Source organism: Diplotaxodon limnothrissa, linkage group LG1 (genome assembly GCF_057381915.1).
Source record: "Diplotaxodon limnothrissa isolate DT_005_m linkage group LG1, D_limnothrissa_male_GT1.1, whole genome shotgun sequence".
NCBI lineage: Eukaryota > Metazoa > Chordata > Actinopteri > Cichliformes > Cichlidae > Diplotaxodon > Diplotaxodon limnothrissa.
Genome location: NC_140596.1, coordinates 2,845,658 through 2,863,664, shown reverse-complemented (window position 1 = coordinate 2,863,664; position 18,007 = coordinate 2,845,658). Strand labels below are relative to the sequence as shown.

The 18,007-nt window shown below is 46.4% G+C and overlaps 1 protein-coding gene across 1 annotated transcript; it reads right to left on the bottom strand.

The window, feature by feature from the left end:
- Positions 1–103: 103 nt before the first annotated feature.
- On the bottom strand, positions 104–17,076 carry kifc3 (kinesin family member C3). Its single transcript, XM_085351229.1, has 20 exons — positions 16,993–17,076; positions 13,038–13,180; positions 12,199–12,355; positions 11,999–12,084; positions 11,245–11,310; positions 10,247–10,390; positions 9,884–10,165; positions 9,550–9,723; positions 7,549–7,696; positions 6,898–7,028; positions 6,599–6,710; positions 5,897–6,078; positions 5,619–5,723; positions 5,352–5,482; positions 4,680–4,803; positions 4,310–4,439; positions 3,660–3,889; positions 3,422–3,568; positions 3,156–3,285; positions 104–461 (listed from the first exon to the last, which is right to left on the bottom strand). Exons 1-20 carry the CDS (start codon positions 17,072–17,074, stop codon positions 439–441), a joined length of 2,727 nt encoding a protein of 908 aa, XP_085207355.1. The 5' UTR covers positions 17,075–17,076; the 3' UTR covers positions 104–438.
- Positions 17,077–18,007: the final 931 nt, after the last annotated feature.

Below are 18,007 nucleotides of genomic sequence, written 5' to 3'. Positions count from 1 at the left end.
CATGTGCCCGTATTCTCCAAAAGAAAAAAATTAAAGCATGTCAAACATAAATATACAAACACATTATGCATCTATGCACATCATCAGCCACGTTCGGGTTAGAAAATGATCTAAAAGTTTAAAGTGCAACAAAGAAACAATGAGAAATACTGATTGGAGAGCAGATACTGATTTCAGGGTTAATAAGGATTTTTTTGAGTCCCGACGGAGGAGCGCGAGTCCTGTCAGCTCATATCAGACGTCACAGCAGTCCAGACGTTTGGCCATCGTCTCATAACAGTCTGTCCAGATTTAAGACCGTCCTGTCCTGTAAAGTTTCCATCGGTCTTTGATCGCTTTTGCTGCTCCTGTCGTTGGCTAAGAAGGAAATAAATCCAGGAAGAGCAGCAGAGGCCTCAGGGTGCTGGCTGACACCCTGCAGCGACGGCGCGGCGTCCGTCAGGCCGTCAGCTTCAGTCGTCCTGCAGAGAAACGAGAGCGTCAGCCAGCAGTCATGTGACCCTTTAACTCACCATGTCCACACTACTGACAATAAATGTGAAAACATGTTGTTTCTCTTCATTTCGCTCTTTCTAGAGCTGATCACAAAGTTCTTACACTGTGAAGCGACTTCGTCAGCAGTTTACAAAGCATCCCGACAGCTCCTGCAGACTCTCCTCTAACGCCTCTGCACGGACCACAAATAAAACAGACACCTGTGCTGCCCTTACTAACCTCTGCTCAGAAGAAAACAAACTGGCTTTAAATATTTCTCTTGTGTACCGCTGACATTTTTTTAAACCACCTCCCAGTTTTTACCAGGAATTTAGTCTGGAAACTTTTTAGATGAGAATTATTACTGGTGCTCAGAGCAGAGTCTCCATCTACACCACAGAAATCTTCAAGTCAAAGAATCATTCAGGTGTGTTTTTAAAGATAAGTTGTGTGTCCTGAGCAAAGATCACGTCTGCGTTTGAACACCGACAGACGTGATCTTTGCTCAGCACACTGGCTTCCTCCAACTTCTACATGAAACGTACAATTAAAGTTAAAGAGTTAAATCTGGCCAATTTCATGCTTTTTACAGTCATGGTTCAAGAACCTCATGATAACACTTCCTGTTCTAACCAAAAACACAGAAACATGGAGGATTTTACTCCACAGTCATCGGGTCGCTGCTAATACAGGAAACAGCAGCACCTTTGCTAACGTTACCTGAAGATCGACTCTGAGGCCAAGTCTTCATGTCACATTTGTTCAATTAGCTTCTGGTAATCAATACGATCTCTCACCGAGCATTTCTGTCAAACGTGGTCCCAGAAAAACCAGCAGGAGTCAGTCGATCTACCGAGGCTGAAACCTCAGACTGAGCCTGACTGCAGTGTGAACGAGCAACAACCAGAAGTGTTCCTATCAAACTGACACAAACAGTGTTTTCAGATTTATCAGTGCAGACATGGAAGGAAGGAAGCAATCCCACAATCCTCTGCTCATCAGCGAGGACGCTCAGCCAGGCCACAGAGCAGCGAGGGGGAGGGACGGGATTTATCCGGACACCAGCGCACTCAAACACCCACCAACAGTCGGACGTCACGAGACCGTAACAGAGAGAGGCGGCTCGTTTGGTTTTAGCTGCTGCAGATTCAGAAATATGAGTAAATAAAAAAAGCTGCAGGTGTTTTTATCAGTTTCATCTGAGAGCAGCACAGAGAGGAGGAGGATTAGAGACGGGATCACACTGCTGGCCTCGCTCCATTAAGGACTAAATGCTTTATAAAAATAAAATAAAAAACCTTCCAGCTGCTTCCGAAGCCTCTGAGTGCTTTTACGTCTCCATAATGGCTTTTTGTAACCAGACCTGACTGAAACTGGAGATCGTCACGTGGGGTTTATCGTCCGTCCTTCTGGACACTAAAGACAACTTTATTTTAAAAATTAAACACCTGATAAGACCTGAAAGGAGCAACCGAGGCCATAAACTCACCAGGAAAGTATTTACCTGGGATACAAATCATATTTTCAAAGCACTTCTTTTTCAAACTGAGGAGTCGCCCCCTGCAGGTCATCAGAAAGGATGCAGGTTTAAGCTGCTTTTGCACTCAGTGCCTTCATCGTTTACCTTCTTTATTATTCCCAGATGTTAATGTAAGAATCATTTCTCATCTTTAATTTATCCAACTCGTCCTGCACCTCTCTGTCCTGGGATGAGATGAAACCTCAAACGTGTAAATTTCTGGTGACTTGAATTCCAAAAGAAGCTGATGAGTGATAATACAAGACTCCAGCAGCCGAACAGGCGACACACACACACACACACACACACATTCTGTGGTTAGAGGTGAGGAGCATTAGATGGATGGTGGAGGAGACAGGGGGAGGGGGCACCATGCCATGCTGAGAGCTTCCATGCCAAGCTGTCCACCAATCAGAATACACCCCCACCTACCTGCCCACCGTCCCCCACCAATGGGCTGGCTCTGTCTACCTGTCTGTCTGCAAACCAACCAATCAGACCACAGAATGAGGACACAGAAGAAGAAGGAGGAGGACAGACTGACAGCGGGCGTTCCTGGAAAATTCCTCCTCCACTCTTACAGCTCAGACCTGCGATGTTCAGGAGTTATCATCATTATTATTATTTACGCTGCCGCTGTTCCCCTGCTCAGGCACCAGCGCCCTACATTTCCCACAATGCACTGCAGAAAAATGGCATGAAGGTTGCTCAGTGTTAAAAAAAAAAAAAAAAAAAAAAAAAAAAAAAAAATGTTTTGTTGTAACTCTTGGCACTGTGTGATGTCATAAAGAAGATATCCTCATATGGTCATCTCAGACAGATGGTTTTTCAAACCATCAGTAAAAAAAATAAAAAATAAAAAAATAGAGCCAATCAGTAGAAAGTCAAAAGCTCAAAAGGGGAGGGGCTAAACAGCCTTCTTCAGGCAGAAGGGGATGAGCTGCACCAAGGCTCAGTGTAAGACAAATAAGGATTATTTTAAACTCTGAATCATGCAAAGCCGCTCTGGGGCACTTCAGGAAGAAGCAGGGTTCAGTTCAGACGGGAAGCAGCCGTCCTCACAGAGCCGAGCTGCTGCTAAAACTACAACACTGAGCTTACAGCTGAAATAATTTATTAGCAACAATCCCAATTAATCATGTGACCTCTGAGCGCAGTGTACCTGTGGAGAGCTGCGACTGGGACCTCCTGCGGGAGCTGCTGGGAGTTCTGGAGGCGGAGGAGAGGGTGGAGCCGGCGCTGCTGGCCCGAGAGATGGGGAGAGGGACCGGGGTCACCGGGGGGGAGTCCAGCTAGAGAGAGGTCAAAGGTAACTTTTGTTAATTGTCTCATAAAACCAATTATTTCTACCCTACATCACACCGTTAACCCCGCCCTTATTCAACAGCTGATCGTGAATAAACCAAAGAAGAAGAAATACGTCTTTACCTCAATGCTGTCGTGGGTGGGCGAGGATGACGTGGACGAGTTCTCGTGTTTCCTGGAGGACGAGGAGCTCAGCTCGACGCTGCGAACCCTCTGAGCGAACTTTAGCGAGCAGACCGACTCGCTCATGTTGCTGGGCAACGGAGAGACCTGATGATGATAAACAGGAAGTCGTCACCTTCATCAAAGCCCTGTGGGGTTGTTCAGGTTGCTGCTTTTATTGGCCAGCTCCTGGACTCACCTGCACCATCATCAGGGTTTTGCTGTCTCCACTCAGCGAGTCCTGCAGCAGGTACGTGAGGCGCGAGTTTCTGAACGGGACGTGGGAGTGTTTGCTCCGCAGCGCGTTGATGACATCGCCAAGCGCCGACAGGGATTTGTTGATGCACTGAGCTTCTCTGAGCCGACTGCCCTCCGCCCCCGACTTACCGATCCGCTCCGAGCCCGCCAGGTCCACGAGGTTCAGCTTCCCTAAACCGGAGCACAGCAGAGTGAGTACCACATGGAAAGTCATTGAATCGAACCAGGATGTTTCTTCAGAGGGCAAACTGATGAAATCTGGACCCCTTATTGAAAGTTTTGGGGAATACAGCTATGTTGTAAAGATAATCTTTGAAATAAGACATTTTTGGGACAGGAAGAGTAAAGTTTATGTGGAAATGATTTTTTTATAAAAGACAAAATATTTGGTAAGTCAGGCTTTTCTTTTTAGAAAGAGGAGGCAGCTGATCTGATCCACACTCTGGTACCTTTTAAGGGCTGTTTATGGTTTGGTGTCCTGGTAATACTGTGCATTAACACAAGTCCTCACACAGACACCCTAACAAACGCGCGCGTGTGTGTGTGTGTGTGTGTGTGTGTGTGTGTGTGTGTGTGTGTGTGTGTGTGTACCTAGCGTGCGGTTGCCAGTGGCTGTGTTGAATCCAGACACCGTGATGATGAGCAGAGCGTGTGACCGCGAGCTGTGCTCGTTCAGGTTGGTGCAGGCTGTCGCTCTGTTGACGTGACCCAACTCAAACACCTGCAGACAGGTAAACAGAGTAACCATGAGCCGCTGGGAGCTAAACACATCATTCCTGTGCAAGATGAATTTTAGATCCACATGTTTGCAAACAGTAAAAAAAAAAAAATCCACAAAAGTTGATTGTTGTTTTTGTTTGTTTGTTTTTTTACATTTAAAACACAAGCCGTCATCCATCATCACAGGAAGACAAATGATCATCAGGCATGTTACACTAAAGGACAAGCAGGAAGTCCTCACCTTGTTGATGTCCTCAGGACTCTGCACCGTGATCTCGGTCAGTCTGGGGACGTAGAGTTGGCCGCTGCCGTCGGGATTCATCTTTATGTCGAGCTTGTCAGACGGATTCTCCCCGAGCAGGTCCCTGAAGGCAACAGAGGCGTTTGAGTGCCTGCAGGTTTCGACTCAGGGCTTGAGTGCAACAACGAAGGCTGATTAAAACAGAACTCAGGGGCCCTCAGGGGTCTGAAGAGATCCGTAATTTGCAGCATGAAACAAATCTTTAACCTTTCACCAACTGCAGCTCGTGAAGCCTTTCTCCCATTTCTGCGTTTTTCTGTTTCGTGTTGTTCAGTCTGATAATCTGAGTTTAATCTGACCTTCAGAGCTCTGAATGTTTCTGCCAAGAAAACCTTTCGCCAGATGTTGAGCTCTGACTCTTTGCACAGATGTTTTGTTACACAACAGCTGGACAGATGGAGTGGTCCAGCTTTACATAACTGCTCTGCAGCTGCTCCCATACGAGGAGGCGGGAGTAAAACCTGTGATAACAGACCTCCACACTTCAAACCCTGAAACACATCCTCATGTTTCCTCATCGCTGTAAACACAAACACTGTAGTTTACATGTAAATGAAGCCATCATCAGTCTACAGGGTCAGAGGCCCTCAGACGGGACAGCTCTCTCCTCACCGCAGCGTCTCGTTGTAGATTTCCACCATGCTGACGGTGATCTTATAGTCCCAGTCTGGAGCTTTTTCCGATACCTCGGAGAACAGCAGCCGCAGAGCACGCTGGTTAATGCCGGGGTTATCAGTGACACCCTGAAGGTCCACAGGCAGAGGAGGCGGAGTTTACAGGTGTATTCAGCGACATCTCGATTAAATTTTACTTACATTTGAATTTGTGTCTTGTTATTGGAGCAAAAACTGAGCTTTTCTGAGCGGATAAATGTCCTACCTCCATGGTGTAGGTTTTCCCGGAGCCGGTCTGCCCGTAGGCGAAGATGCAGACGTTATAGCCGTCAATACAGGAAGTGATCAGAGCCTGAACCTCCTGAAACACCTGATGAGCCAATCAGAGAGAACCAGCAGATGAGACGCACACCTTTATTCACAATGACCACAAAAATCATGACCGATGGGGTATCTGCTCACAAGACGAGCCTCTGACCTGGAGGTCGTTTCGGGCTTCATTATTTTGAAGTTCAACAATCTAAACGTTCCGAGGACGCTCACCTCTTCCTGCGTGGCGTGAGGGGGGAAGACTTTATCCAGCTCAAAGGTCATGACCTTGCCCTTGTTAGAGAGGTAGAGGATGGCGTCGTCGTCCGAGTCGAAGCTCAGCATGGTTTTGGCATCGGCGGAGTCCTGCTCCTCCTGACTGACCGGCCGGACACGACAGAACACACGGATGTTACCTTGGAGACCAAACACAGCAGCACGGTGAATTTAGAACATTTTGTTCTGACCAAACAGACGAGATCATTTCCTGCATCTGCACAGGTGAGATTATCGGTCTCTACCAGAGCAGCTTTGCATGAATCATGGCTCAAAATAATCCTTTATCCTCCGCGGAGTTCATTCTCCATCTGAAACAAGCCGATTTAGAGCTCCGCCCTCTTTATGCCAACTTTATTCTGATTGGCTGCCCCTCTGTACCTGTGTTTGATGTTTTGAGTAGCCTGATGCTTAAGTTTTTGGTATGAGCTCGTCAGTAAGACATGACAGGAAACAAGGAAAAGCAGGTTCTCACCTCCTTCAAAATAAAATGCAGCAATATGCTCCATGTTGCAGACTAATATGTGATTCTTTAAAGCTCTTTAATAGAAGATTTTTGTTTTACTAAAGTATTAAAATCTGTGATCAGGTGTGTGAGCGAGCAGGTGAGAGCGGGAGCTATGAAACGTTCGGACAGAAAACACGAAGCTTGTTTCAGACCTTTGAGTCGAACCAGCTCGTTGTGGCATTTCTTCCTCAGGTTCATCTCTCGCTTGTATTTACGCAGCAGCTCCTGGTTGGTGCTGCTCACCTCACTGATCACCTGGCAGATCTGAGACACACACACACACACACACACACACACACACACACACACACACACACACACAATATTTATAAAATGACTGCAAAATCATTTGTATGAATTAACACTTATAGTTTTTTTTTTTTCCCATTTAAAGGGCGTCTTGACTCGACCCATCTCTGAGCGTAACCATGAGGGCGGGGCTCTGACTCACCTCCTGCTTGGCCTCCGTGATTGCTTTGTCCAGCATGAAGGGGAAGTCCTGTACCTGCCTCTTCAGACAGTTGTAGTCCGAGGTGAGAGTCCTGAGGGCCGGCTGCAGGCTCAGCAGGTTCATACGCACACCTGTAAACAACAACAACAACAAATGAAGCTAACGAGGAAGCATCAAGACCTGCAGTTCCTCCAACATCCAGCAGAGGCAGCAGTGAGTCGGTCCCTATAGACTCCCAAGTTAAAACTTTGCAGCAGAAATAAACGTGTTTACAGCCGGATACACAAACTGTTCGGTCTCTGCAGATGATTTCCTCCTTTATAATGCCTGGTAAGTCGCCTGCATTAAAATTTGCATTATTAGGGGTGTGGCCTGTGTAGCTTTCTGCTGACTTCACCTCAACTAACCAGAGTCCCTGAACTGGACCATGTTTGTGCTGTTGGAGCATTTTTAATGTCTTCAGGTGACCAATATGGCTGCAGTGAGGTTACTGTGCTAACAGACTCTCCAAGATGTCCGAGTGATTTTATTTGGATGTTACCAAGAACACAGGATACCTGCGTCTCTGTGATGGATACACACAACATGGGAATGGTCACAGAGTCCATATACACAGTCTGCGGTTCAGACCAACAGGAAACTGCGTCTGACCTGCGAGGTTCTCGTGGACAGCCTTCATCTCGCTCTCGGCTCGGATGAACGCCTCCTCGATGACACGGTTCTTCTCCTCCTCCAGGTTCTGCATCTCCGCCTCCAGCTGACCCTGAGCTCGCTCCATCTCTCCTTCATAGACCAGGATCTGGAGGGCGGATGCACACAGGTGGAGGCCAGTGTCAGAATACACACCCGAGCACATCATCGAGTTTCTGCCTTTGCGTTCATCTGTACGACGAGCCTCACGGAAAACTTTTAAATATCCCCGATTCAAGTTTGACTTGTTTCCATAACGTTAAACATTATGTGAAATGTTGATACTGCTGCAGATAATATCAACATAAATTACAAAAAGGCCAAATTACATTTAGTTATTTCAAAATATAAATACATTAATTACAGATCTACAGTTTCACTAATAAGAAATGAATGTTTTTGCTAGTGAAAAATAAACTGTAGGCATCTTTAATTAGGATTGGACTAAAATGACTTACAGATGTTACTTGGAAACTCAAATTTTAAATATAATTTCACATTTACAGCTAAAATTATTGGATTCACAAGAACTCAGAATTTAATTTTACATTTCAAACATGGAATTTCTTAGAGGATAACTTCCATTAGCAGACTGTTTTCATGTTTAATTAAAGTTATATTCAGAATAACATTACATCAGCTGTACCAGACACAGCTGATCACAAAGCTAACAAGACCACGGAAACATCTCAGACTTTAGTGACGCTTCAAATGCAGCGAGGAGAAAAAAACCTTCAGGATCACCAGCAAACATCAGCTAACATCGGTTAGCTAAGCAGCAGTTAGTAAATTTTTTTTTTAACACACTGTCAAAGCGAACAGCTAACACAAAAGCTAGTGTCACAGGAGAACACACAGGTGTATCACACAGGTGGAACAGGAACATACGGGAAGGCTTCTTCACACTGATGACTAATGGTTCATCCAGCAGCTGCTCGCCAGGTTGGCTGATACCTGGAGCTGGGCTAACGCTTTCTTTATGCTAAACTAGAACAACCAAAATAAAAGCTTTGTTTTTTAATGTGAACACAGCCTGCAATAACCAGGGAGCACTGGGACAGTTACTGGGATGGTTTAAAAATCACACACTGGGTGATCACACAGGGTCTGAGGCTCTGAAGCGTCCCAGTTAAACCAGTTCAAACCACAGATTTGAGAAACTCTCATAAGCTGCCACACACACACACACACACACACACACACACACACACTTTGTCTTCATATTTAAATTTTTATCCAATTAAACAAGATCTTTATTTCTGCCATCACATCGTTGCACAGCCATTTTGCCCTCATGTAATCATGTTTTAATAAAACTTGTGTATCGTGTCTTTGCATCGTAACAAACGATGGCGTCAGTGGCTGACGTGTCTGGTTTATCTGGCAGCTTCAGTGCCGGCGCTCTCGGTCAGGGGCGGTCGCTCGCTGTGACCTCTGTTCTCTGAACATTAATGATGTCACGGGGTAGGCGGGGAAAAGGACTGGGTGGCCAACCTTCGATAACCTGCGAACCACCTCGCTGTTGCGCCGGCCGCCGGCCTTGGACAGGAGGCCGCACAGACGGCCTCGATCTGCAAGGAGCTGCAACCGGATGCATGCGGAGAGGAAAAGGTGAAGCGTAGGGGTTAACCTGGAAACTGGCTGATCTGAGGTCTGCTCATAGGAGAACCTCATCACCTGCCTCACCACACCACAGGTGAAGAAAACGTCTGGTTCACATCAAAATGATTTATTCTGACCCAACATCATCTATGCGTAGTTAGAAAAGCACTGAACAAAAACGACTTCTGCTCGTAGCTCCTCTCCAGCTCGTCTCCTCTTTCACGTTCATAGAGCTGCCGGTGACATTAAAGAGGAAGACGAGGAAAAGGCAAAGCTGGCTTCTGCAGGTTGGGTCATGCAGCACTTCTGGAGCCTCTACGGTAACCGGACGAGCTGACGTGCGGCTGCAGGTGAACTTACCTGCGTCCTGAGCTGAGCGCAGGTCCTCTGCGACTCGTGCAGCTGCGTCTCGAGCTCTCGCAGCAGCTGCCTCTGCGCGGAAAGCTGCTCCTGCAGGGCGTTGTTCTTCACCTGCAACTCGGCCACAGCTTTCTGAGAGTCCGCCGACTCCACCTCCACCGTCTGCGTCACATACTGAGGAACACCAAACAATTAGAGCCGATTAGATTTAGTTTCCACCCAAGACGATGCTGCATTCTCATGGTAGAGTTACTCAGCTACTTCAGATCTAATGGAACTCCTGAAAAACTGAAGGCATGAATCTAATCTCCTTCAACCTGACCAGCATCCTCACTTTGACTCTGGGGGGCGTCGCTGCCTGTCTGGCGAGCTCCTCCTCGCACTCCTGCAGCCGGAGGGTGAGTTTCTGCTCAGCCTCCCCCTGCCTCCGCCTCGACTCCTCCAGCTGCCTGCGGCTGTCGTCCAGCTGCCGGGTGGAGTCGTCCAGCTGCCGTTGGAGGGCCTCCGTCCTGGAGCTTTTCTCCAGCAGCTCTCTCTCCAGCTCAGCTAGCCGCCGCTCCCTCTGCCGGGCCTGGGTCTCCCAGCGGGACACCTCCCTCTGCAGGGCCTCCGCATCCTGCAGCACACAGAGAGGAGTTTAAACTCGTCAGCACACCTGGAGCAGGCTGCTGAGCGAGCCCGCGCACATGCACGTTACCTGGCTGTGGGGGCAGTGGCTGCAGGTCTCTGCGGCAGCATCGAGCTTCTGAAGCTTTGAGCTCCTGCATGACTTCAGCTCCTGCTTCAGACGCTCATTCTCCACCACCAGCAGCTCCAGCTGCTTCTCCAGGTCTGTCGCCCCCTAAAGGACACAAAGACACACAAACACCTTAATGTCTGTCAGAGTGTACCAACATTTAACACAGCTGCACATTAGGGTCCTCACAAAGGCCAGCCCAGCCTCCTGGCAAAATTTGAAATGATGTAAAAATGTGAAAAATAAAGTCGTGTGTTTGTGGCCACTGTTTTTGGGCAAAATGAAACTGGTGCTGTGTAGTAGGACGTTTGTTTGATGTTTGCATGTCTGCAGCACTGCAGAGTCCTCAGGAGGGACACATTAACCTGGCAATCAATAAAAGTGATTTGAAACAAGTGAAAAACATTTTTCCTGTACGTGAAACCCGACCTTCTTCTAAAGCTGACCACTTATTGAGTTGTTTTATTAGGAAAGTGTTTCTCTCATTAAGCTCCACTTCCATTTACTGAGACGTATGAAGTAAACATTCTCCTGAATGTTGGAGAGTTTTAAAATAAATAAATAAATAAATCAGGAGGGGAAATTTCCCATTAATCGATAACATCATGACCACATGACCGAGTGCTGTCTCACTTTTCCTGGCTGGACAATGAGGACATTTGTTCTGCAAAGCAGGAACATTTTTTCCAAAGTCAGGATGTTGTTGCATAAAGTCAAACACTTTTGTTGCAAAACTGGGACATTTTACTGAAAATGAGTCGTTTTTGTCAAACAGGAGCAACAGGGAAACTGCATCCAGCCCTCGTTTTGGAACAGCCTTCAGACGAGCTTCAGGTTTTGAGTCAGGTTAAAGTTTAAGATGTGGGTCCTACGACTATAGCATGCAAGTGTCCCCACACAGAACAAAGACGCATGCGTTTTTGAGGAACATGGTCCAACATGGTCCAGCAGGGTCTCACCAGTTCAGAGCGAAGTCTCTCCACCTCCTGGGTCTGATCCAACAGCTTCTCCTCCAGCTCCTCCACCTGCAGATGCCAAAGAACATCATTAAAAAGGTAAAAAACAAACTTTTAACCCTGTTTTTATATCTTGCACGTCTCAGTTAAACATGTCCATTTCAAAACGCGCCGGCTCAGCTGCAGATCGCATTCGGATCAGCTTTCTGCTGAATGTCACCACACTGATTCGATAGTTGGGATCTTTGCGTTTGCACCGTGACGTGTCGCTGAGCATGAAGCTGCAGATCGGACCGGCAGCTTCATTTTGTTGATGTAACAAATCTGTCAACGTTTCTGACTCGCTTTACGTTTGACGCCAACGTGCAGATGTCAGCCCGACAGCAAAGAAAACACAAAGAAATATTCAGTTACACACCTTCGAGTGTTCAGAGTCTGAACACACAGAAACACACAGCTTTGGATTTACTGTCCTGAGAATAATCTCATCGCTGATCAGAATAAACTATTAGAACTTAAAGATCCTTCGCCTGAATATTCATGTTCATGTGTTCAGTATTGCAGCAGATTCACTAACAGCTGTCTGTAACACCACCAAATCCTGCAAACAGGAGCTTCTAAACAAATATCAGAGCTGCAGACCGTCGTGTTACTCACGACTACAAGCTAGCTGATATCGTATGTTTGTGTCCCCCTAAAGCATTGTGGGAAGTGTCAGGCCTGCCTTGTTTGATCGGCGGGTTTCCTGCAGACGTACCTGTGTGCGCAGCCGAGTAACGAGCTGCTCTTCCTCTGGACAGCTGAGACGATCCGCAGGGTCACTGGGCTGCACCACCCTCACACCTACAAACACACAGACGCGTTTACGTCACTGCAGAGGACTGCAGGGCCTGCCATCTTGGAATAAAATGAAAGATCAGTCGCATCGAATGGAATCGTCTTTCTACAAACACTGACCGTTGGGCGTCTCTGACGTCTGCTCCTCCTGTAGCGTCTTAACGCCTCCACCCGTCTTCTCTTTGACACTTTGCTGCAGCTGCTGGACCAGCAGGTGGCGGGCTACTTCTTCAGAGTGAAGTCGAGCCTGAAACTCGCAAACTTTGTCCTGTAGGGTCTGAAAACACACGAGAAGCACAAATCAATCAGCGGCAACAATTATCCAGGCTGTGCAACTGATTCTAGAAGCTCACAACAACGTCTACATGGTCACTACGACCTCTGCCTGTCAGAGACAAAAAGGGAAACGCTACAGAAAAATACAAAAGAAGAAGAATCTACAGCGAGCAACAAGGACAGTGAAGGTTTTTACGTTGGCAGGAGTCCACCAGCACGACCAGGTGACCCTCTGCAGATGAAGACGGCATGAAAAACAAAAACGGAGGGAATGATGGACGGACAATAAACGAGGGAAACCAGAAATCTGACAGGTGGAAGACAAAGAATAAAAGTGAACATCTTTTATAGTCTGGGCCTCCAGCCCTCATTCGTCAGTCTGTTGCAAACGTTTGCGTGTCGCCAACGTCACCTGACGGAGCAACAACACTCAGAGAGCGTCAGCAGTCGTGTCACAGATGTGACGAGCAGGACGGCAGGAAGCGTCCCCGAGGCGTAAACAGACAGAGGCTCGGTCAGCTGAACATTGTCACTTTCTGCTGATGTCAGCTGCGAGTCAGCGCCGTCGCTGCAGACATGCCGCCGTGCAGCATGAAGTGAGCGCGCTCAGTCGAGCCTCAGTTCATGCTTTTACGGTCGTTTTAAGTCTCCTGATTAGTCGATTGTCTGTGCTGGTCGTTTACCTGGATAATCAGCTGCTGGCTGGTCGCGCTCGTTTCACTGAGCTCGGCGGTCAGAGAGGGGCGCTGCGAGAAGGCGGTGCTTGGCAGAGAAAGGAAGGAGCCGTCGTCTTCACCATCACTCATCAGGAAGTCCACTGAGCTCGCTGCGGAGACACGGGAGACACAGCTTAGTTATACGACGTCACGTGTTACTCAGCATCATTTCCATTTAGTAATGTTTTTAAAGTTAAAATTAAAAGTGCATTTTCCAAAAGAAGAAGACACGGATCCTCCGACTGAACGTGGAAAAATCTAACAATGGCTCGATTGTTAAAGTTCACGTGTTAAAACCTCATTGTGAAATTAAACTATGGGCCCACCTTGATAAGCTCAGAAGAAAGCACCTTCTGAGTGGGTGTAAGGTAATCTATAAGCAGATTGTAAGTGATCAGTGATTATTGAGGTCACAGCGAGAAACAAGCTGAGCTCCTCTCTCTCAGCTCCCGTTCTCCTCCTGAGTAAACCTGCAGCTCCATGGAAACCAGTCCAACCAGATAACTACTGATAACAGCCACTGACACATTAACCTGCTCACAGAGGGGTGTGTGTGTGTGTGTGTGTGTACACGTCGCCACAAGTTTCTTTAAGTGTGTGAGGCCTCAAATCTTATCAACCTGAGAACAATCCGCTCTCTGTGCGCGCACACACACACACACGTTTTCATATCTTAGTGAGGACATCTAATGGGGAGAATGCTTTCCTAACCCTCAAAAACAAATGCCTAACACTAACGCTAACCCTCAGCCGTAACCTAACCATAACCTAGTGTAACCCTGAAAGTAAAACCACATTTTGAGCCTCAAAAATGCCTTAAAACTTGTGAGGACAGGACTGTTGGTCCCCACAAATATGTTTAAACAGGTACACAAACATACACACAAACCCGTTTTTCCATCTTTGTGAGAACCCTTAGTCACACCTTGACTTGGCCGCTCCTCAGGGATGAGAATTTCACACATCTAGACGGTTGAGTTAAACAACTAAGTTATGTGCCGCTTATTTAATGAAAGACACAGAAGATTTCTGCTTATTCTGCAACACCTCGTACAATACGCCCGTGGTGTGTTAACCAAACGTCGTTTGTGAGGAAGTAAAACCGAGCTCACTGCAAAGCAAAGCTATGTTCAAACCGCCTCCATCTGACAATATAATGGCACTCATCACTCACATGACTCCAGCTGGCAGACATGAAAACAAGTGTGCTGTGAAACATTATGCACTCCACACTGTATATAAATGCCACTTGTTTTGCACATATTCAACTCTGTATATTTTATTATTATTATTATTTCTTTTTTTACTATTTAATTTGTAAAAATGTGTGTACACACACACACACACACACACACACACACACACACACACACACAGGAAAATATTTAGTATACACATCCAGAAATGCATACACTATTATATATTGTACATATATTTATTAGTTTCAGGTTGGCCATTCTTGTATTTTGCTCGTTTGTGTTGTTGTGTTTGCACATCTCTGTTGCTTGTGGGGCTCGCACACAAGAATTTCACTCGCATGTGCTGTGCCAGTGTGCCTGCACATGTGATGTGACAATAAAAGTGATTTGATTTGATTTGAAACTGTGTATTCCTTTATTGCAATATTGGGCACTGCCGGTCAGTGTGACGCCCAATATTACAATAGAAAACAACAGAAACTAAAGTCTCGAGCTATTCGTCTCTTTTCCCTGATTTTGTTTGAATTGTTTTTCTTATTTGTGCTTTTGCTCCAGGTGAACAAAGGGCCCATAAAACCGTTTAAATCTTATCTTCTGTAAGTCAGCTGTTCGCCGACCTTCAGACATTGTTTTTGTGTTTTCTTGTCCAAGTTTAACATTCAGAGCTGCATCGTGGACTCAAACTGAGCAGAAAACCTGCTTTAAACCAAATAATGACGGATTAGAAAACAAGATTACACAGAAGTACTGCGCGTTTGCTTTTCCTGCATCACAGTAAATGTTTACACATGGAAGAAAAAAAAAATGCTGAAACCTCAGCTCACAGGTCCAACACGCTGCTGACGTGTTAGAAAATTACATGTCTGACAGTCCGCATTCCTCCGGCCTCCAGTTACACTTTCATATTTCATCACTTGGTTGCGATTTTGAGTATGACCCAGTTTGACAGGGAAATACTGCAGCGTCACTGCCTTCACCTCAATATCCCTCAGCCTCTATAAAGCGTTTCAGCAAAGAAGATCCCACTGACCAGTTTTGTTCTGGCTAAATAATCAAAAGAGTTTTAATGGAGACCTTGAAGAGGACATTGCACAGTAACCAAATCCACGTCAGTATCCACCCTGAATTTCACAGACGGCGGCTCGTCACCACTTTGTTTAAAGCCTTTGTTGTTTGGCAACAGACAACCTGCATTTCCACCACAGGAGGAACCCACAGTCCAAATGAAACTCCGGGGAGAGAGTTTCATCACCAGGAGATTCCTTTCCTTGGGACTTTCAGAGAGAGAAAAAACTGCAGGTTTATCTTTCAATAGATGACAAAAGGTGAAGTTACTGACTCATTAAAGTAAAAATGCCTCCCTCCCCAAAAAAGTATGATGTGCTTTACATGATACCTCCCCTGTCTTCATAGCCAGCCTTAAAAAAAACAACAACAGAAATCCATCCATCCATTTTTACGCTTTCAGGGGTGGAGATGCCCAGACCTGCCTCCCCTCAGCCACCACCACCTCCTCCAGCTTTCCAGCAGGGACACTGAAGCGTTCCCAGACCAGCCAAGATATAGATCTGCCCTGAGGTCTCCTGCCAGTTAAACACCTCATCTAGGAGGCACTCGTGAAGCATCCCATTCAGAACAACCAACTGAACTGCAGGAGTAACATCTCTAAGGGAGAACCCAGACACCAAAGTAATTTATGAAGATTCTCAAAGTTTTAAAAGTGAAAGCACTGCACAAACCATGAAACAGAAAACTCTAATTTAAAAGAAGTGGCTTCTAAAGTCTCAATGAGCTCAGATGTGCACGTCTTAAATATGTGACGTATGCTGTGTGCAGAATATTTCTTCATTTGAGATTCCCCGAACAAAGGACTGAAAATCGCCCCGATATCAGAGCAAATGATCAACTCATTACACTCAAGTCAGCAAATCACAAAGAGGAGGCGACAGACGAATGAAGCGCCTGGATGTGTCGACTCAGCAGGGATACAAATCAAAATGGTGCATAACAATTCAGAAGAGTGCAGGAAATGTACACACACACACACACACACACACACACACATTTATTTTAAGCAGTTCAATAATGACTCAAAAGTCATTCACCAAACTTTCTTGCAGCAGTGCCAAGGACGTGATGAAACTTGCGAGCAGGTAGAATGAAAAGTTTTAAGCTGATATTAATTTTAATCCAGAGGACATTTAAGTTTTTATGCAGCAGGAATGTGAAGCAGCTTACCTCAGCTTTTTCCACCTGCTCACCCGGTTTCACTCACAATAAACTGAAACTTGAAGTTTCAGACACAAGTTTTACCAACATTATGAAAATAACTGCAGGTTTGCCCTTTCCTGTAATCGCCTAAACCCTCGTTCAAACAAACCTGGAGCCCTGAGCCTCTTTAAACACAAGGCTGTGGCTGAGGGGGCAGAATGAAAGTCTGACGAGTGAACAGGAGAGACAATAGCTGCAGTGTTTGTTAACCTGATCCAGCTCTCCGGGGACTCGCGCTGAGAAACGAGCAGCTGAGAAAAACACAGCGAGCAGCAGTCAATAAAGCAAACGTGACGGTTTCAGCTCACCTGTCCCCCCCACTGACAGTCCCAGGATCCCTCTGACCGCCGAGCTTCAATCATACACACAGGTATGACTCACCTCTCCTCCACACACACAGAAAATATGCAGCCACGCTGCTGTTTCTTTCCCGAGGTAGGCGGCTGACTCACCATCCAATGAGAGGTCTTTCTTCCAGAGATCCTGCAGGCAGGGGGCGTGGCCGAGGTCCCAGGTCTTTCGTGTGCCGAACATGACCGCCGGGTTGACCAGAGCGCTGGACCGCTGGAAGCACAGAGGGACAAACAGAAAGGTTAAAAACAAGAAGATGTGAAGATAAAAAGAGCAGCTTCTGCTGCTGAAGTTTATTCTTGATGGATGGATTACACTACAGCGCCCTCTGGTGGCTGGTTGAGATAAGCCCCACCCCCTTTTGTTTGACCCAACAGGTTATGAGCCAAACACTTTCACATAACGTTTCTCACACATCGTTTCCACATGTTAAGCGCTTTAGTTGCCACTTCACCATCAGAGCCTCTCCATCAAACGCTCCATCGTTCCTGCTTTAGTAGATACGAACGTTTATGTGAAACAACTTTGCAAATATTATTTAATATTACACACGTTAAAACCAGACGTCTTGATGCAGGAGCAACCATGCAGGCAAGGAATATCTCAAAACTGTGAAACTGAATCTGAAGAAGTCGCTTGGATGAGTGACGAAACGTTTCTGAAACGCTACGTCCAGATGAACAGAATCAACTTTTTGGGATTAAAACCAGACGTTTCAAGAAACGGCAGCAGGTAGGCGGACTTTAATCGTCTGTTTATGTGTGAGAGCCAAACAGACGGCAGTTGCCGGTTGGCTGTAGTACCTGGTTGTAACAACAGGTGGAGACTCTCATTGTGTCACCAATCACCACCCACCTGAGTCTTCACCAGCGTGGCGTGACTCGTGGCGTATTTGGGTTCACAAGTGGCACCAACCACTGAAAAGTTGTGGAAAACTCCAAAGTAACCAAACTAACCCAATACTGAAGGTCTGACTAAACCTGCCGCCATCGCACAGCCACCTCCATTTATGCTTGCTGTTACAGCTGCAGTATTCTCCTGAACAGTAGGTGTCGCCACTCAGACAAAATCTATATCAGTGCTGATATAGGATGAGGATTCATCAGAAACAGGAAG

Excerpts from the sequence above, each read along its gene's own strand:
- kifc3 (XM_085351229.1), bottom strand. The coding sequence starts at position 17,074 with ATGTTCGGCACACGAAAGACCTGGGACCTCGGCCACGCCCCCTGCCTG. Across the intron at positions 12,356-13,037 it reads GCCAGCAGCTGATTATCCAG|ACCCTACAGGACAAAGTTTG; the intron begins GTAAACGACCAG and ends GTGTGTTTTCAG. Across the intron at positions 5,724-5,896 it reads CTCACGCCACGCAGGAAGAG|GTGTTTCAGGAGGTTCAGGC; the intron begins GTGAGCGTCCTC and ends TTGGCTCATCAG.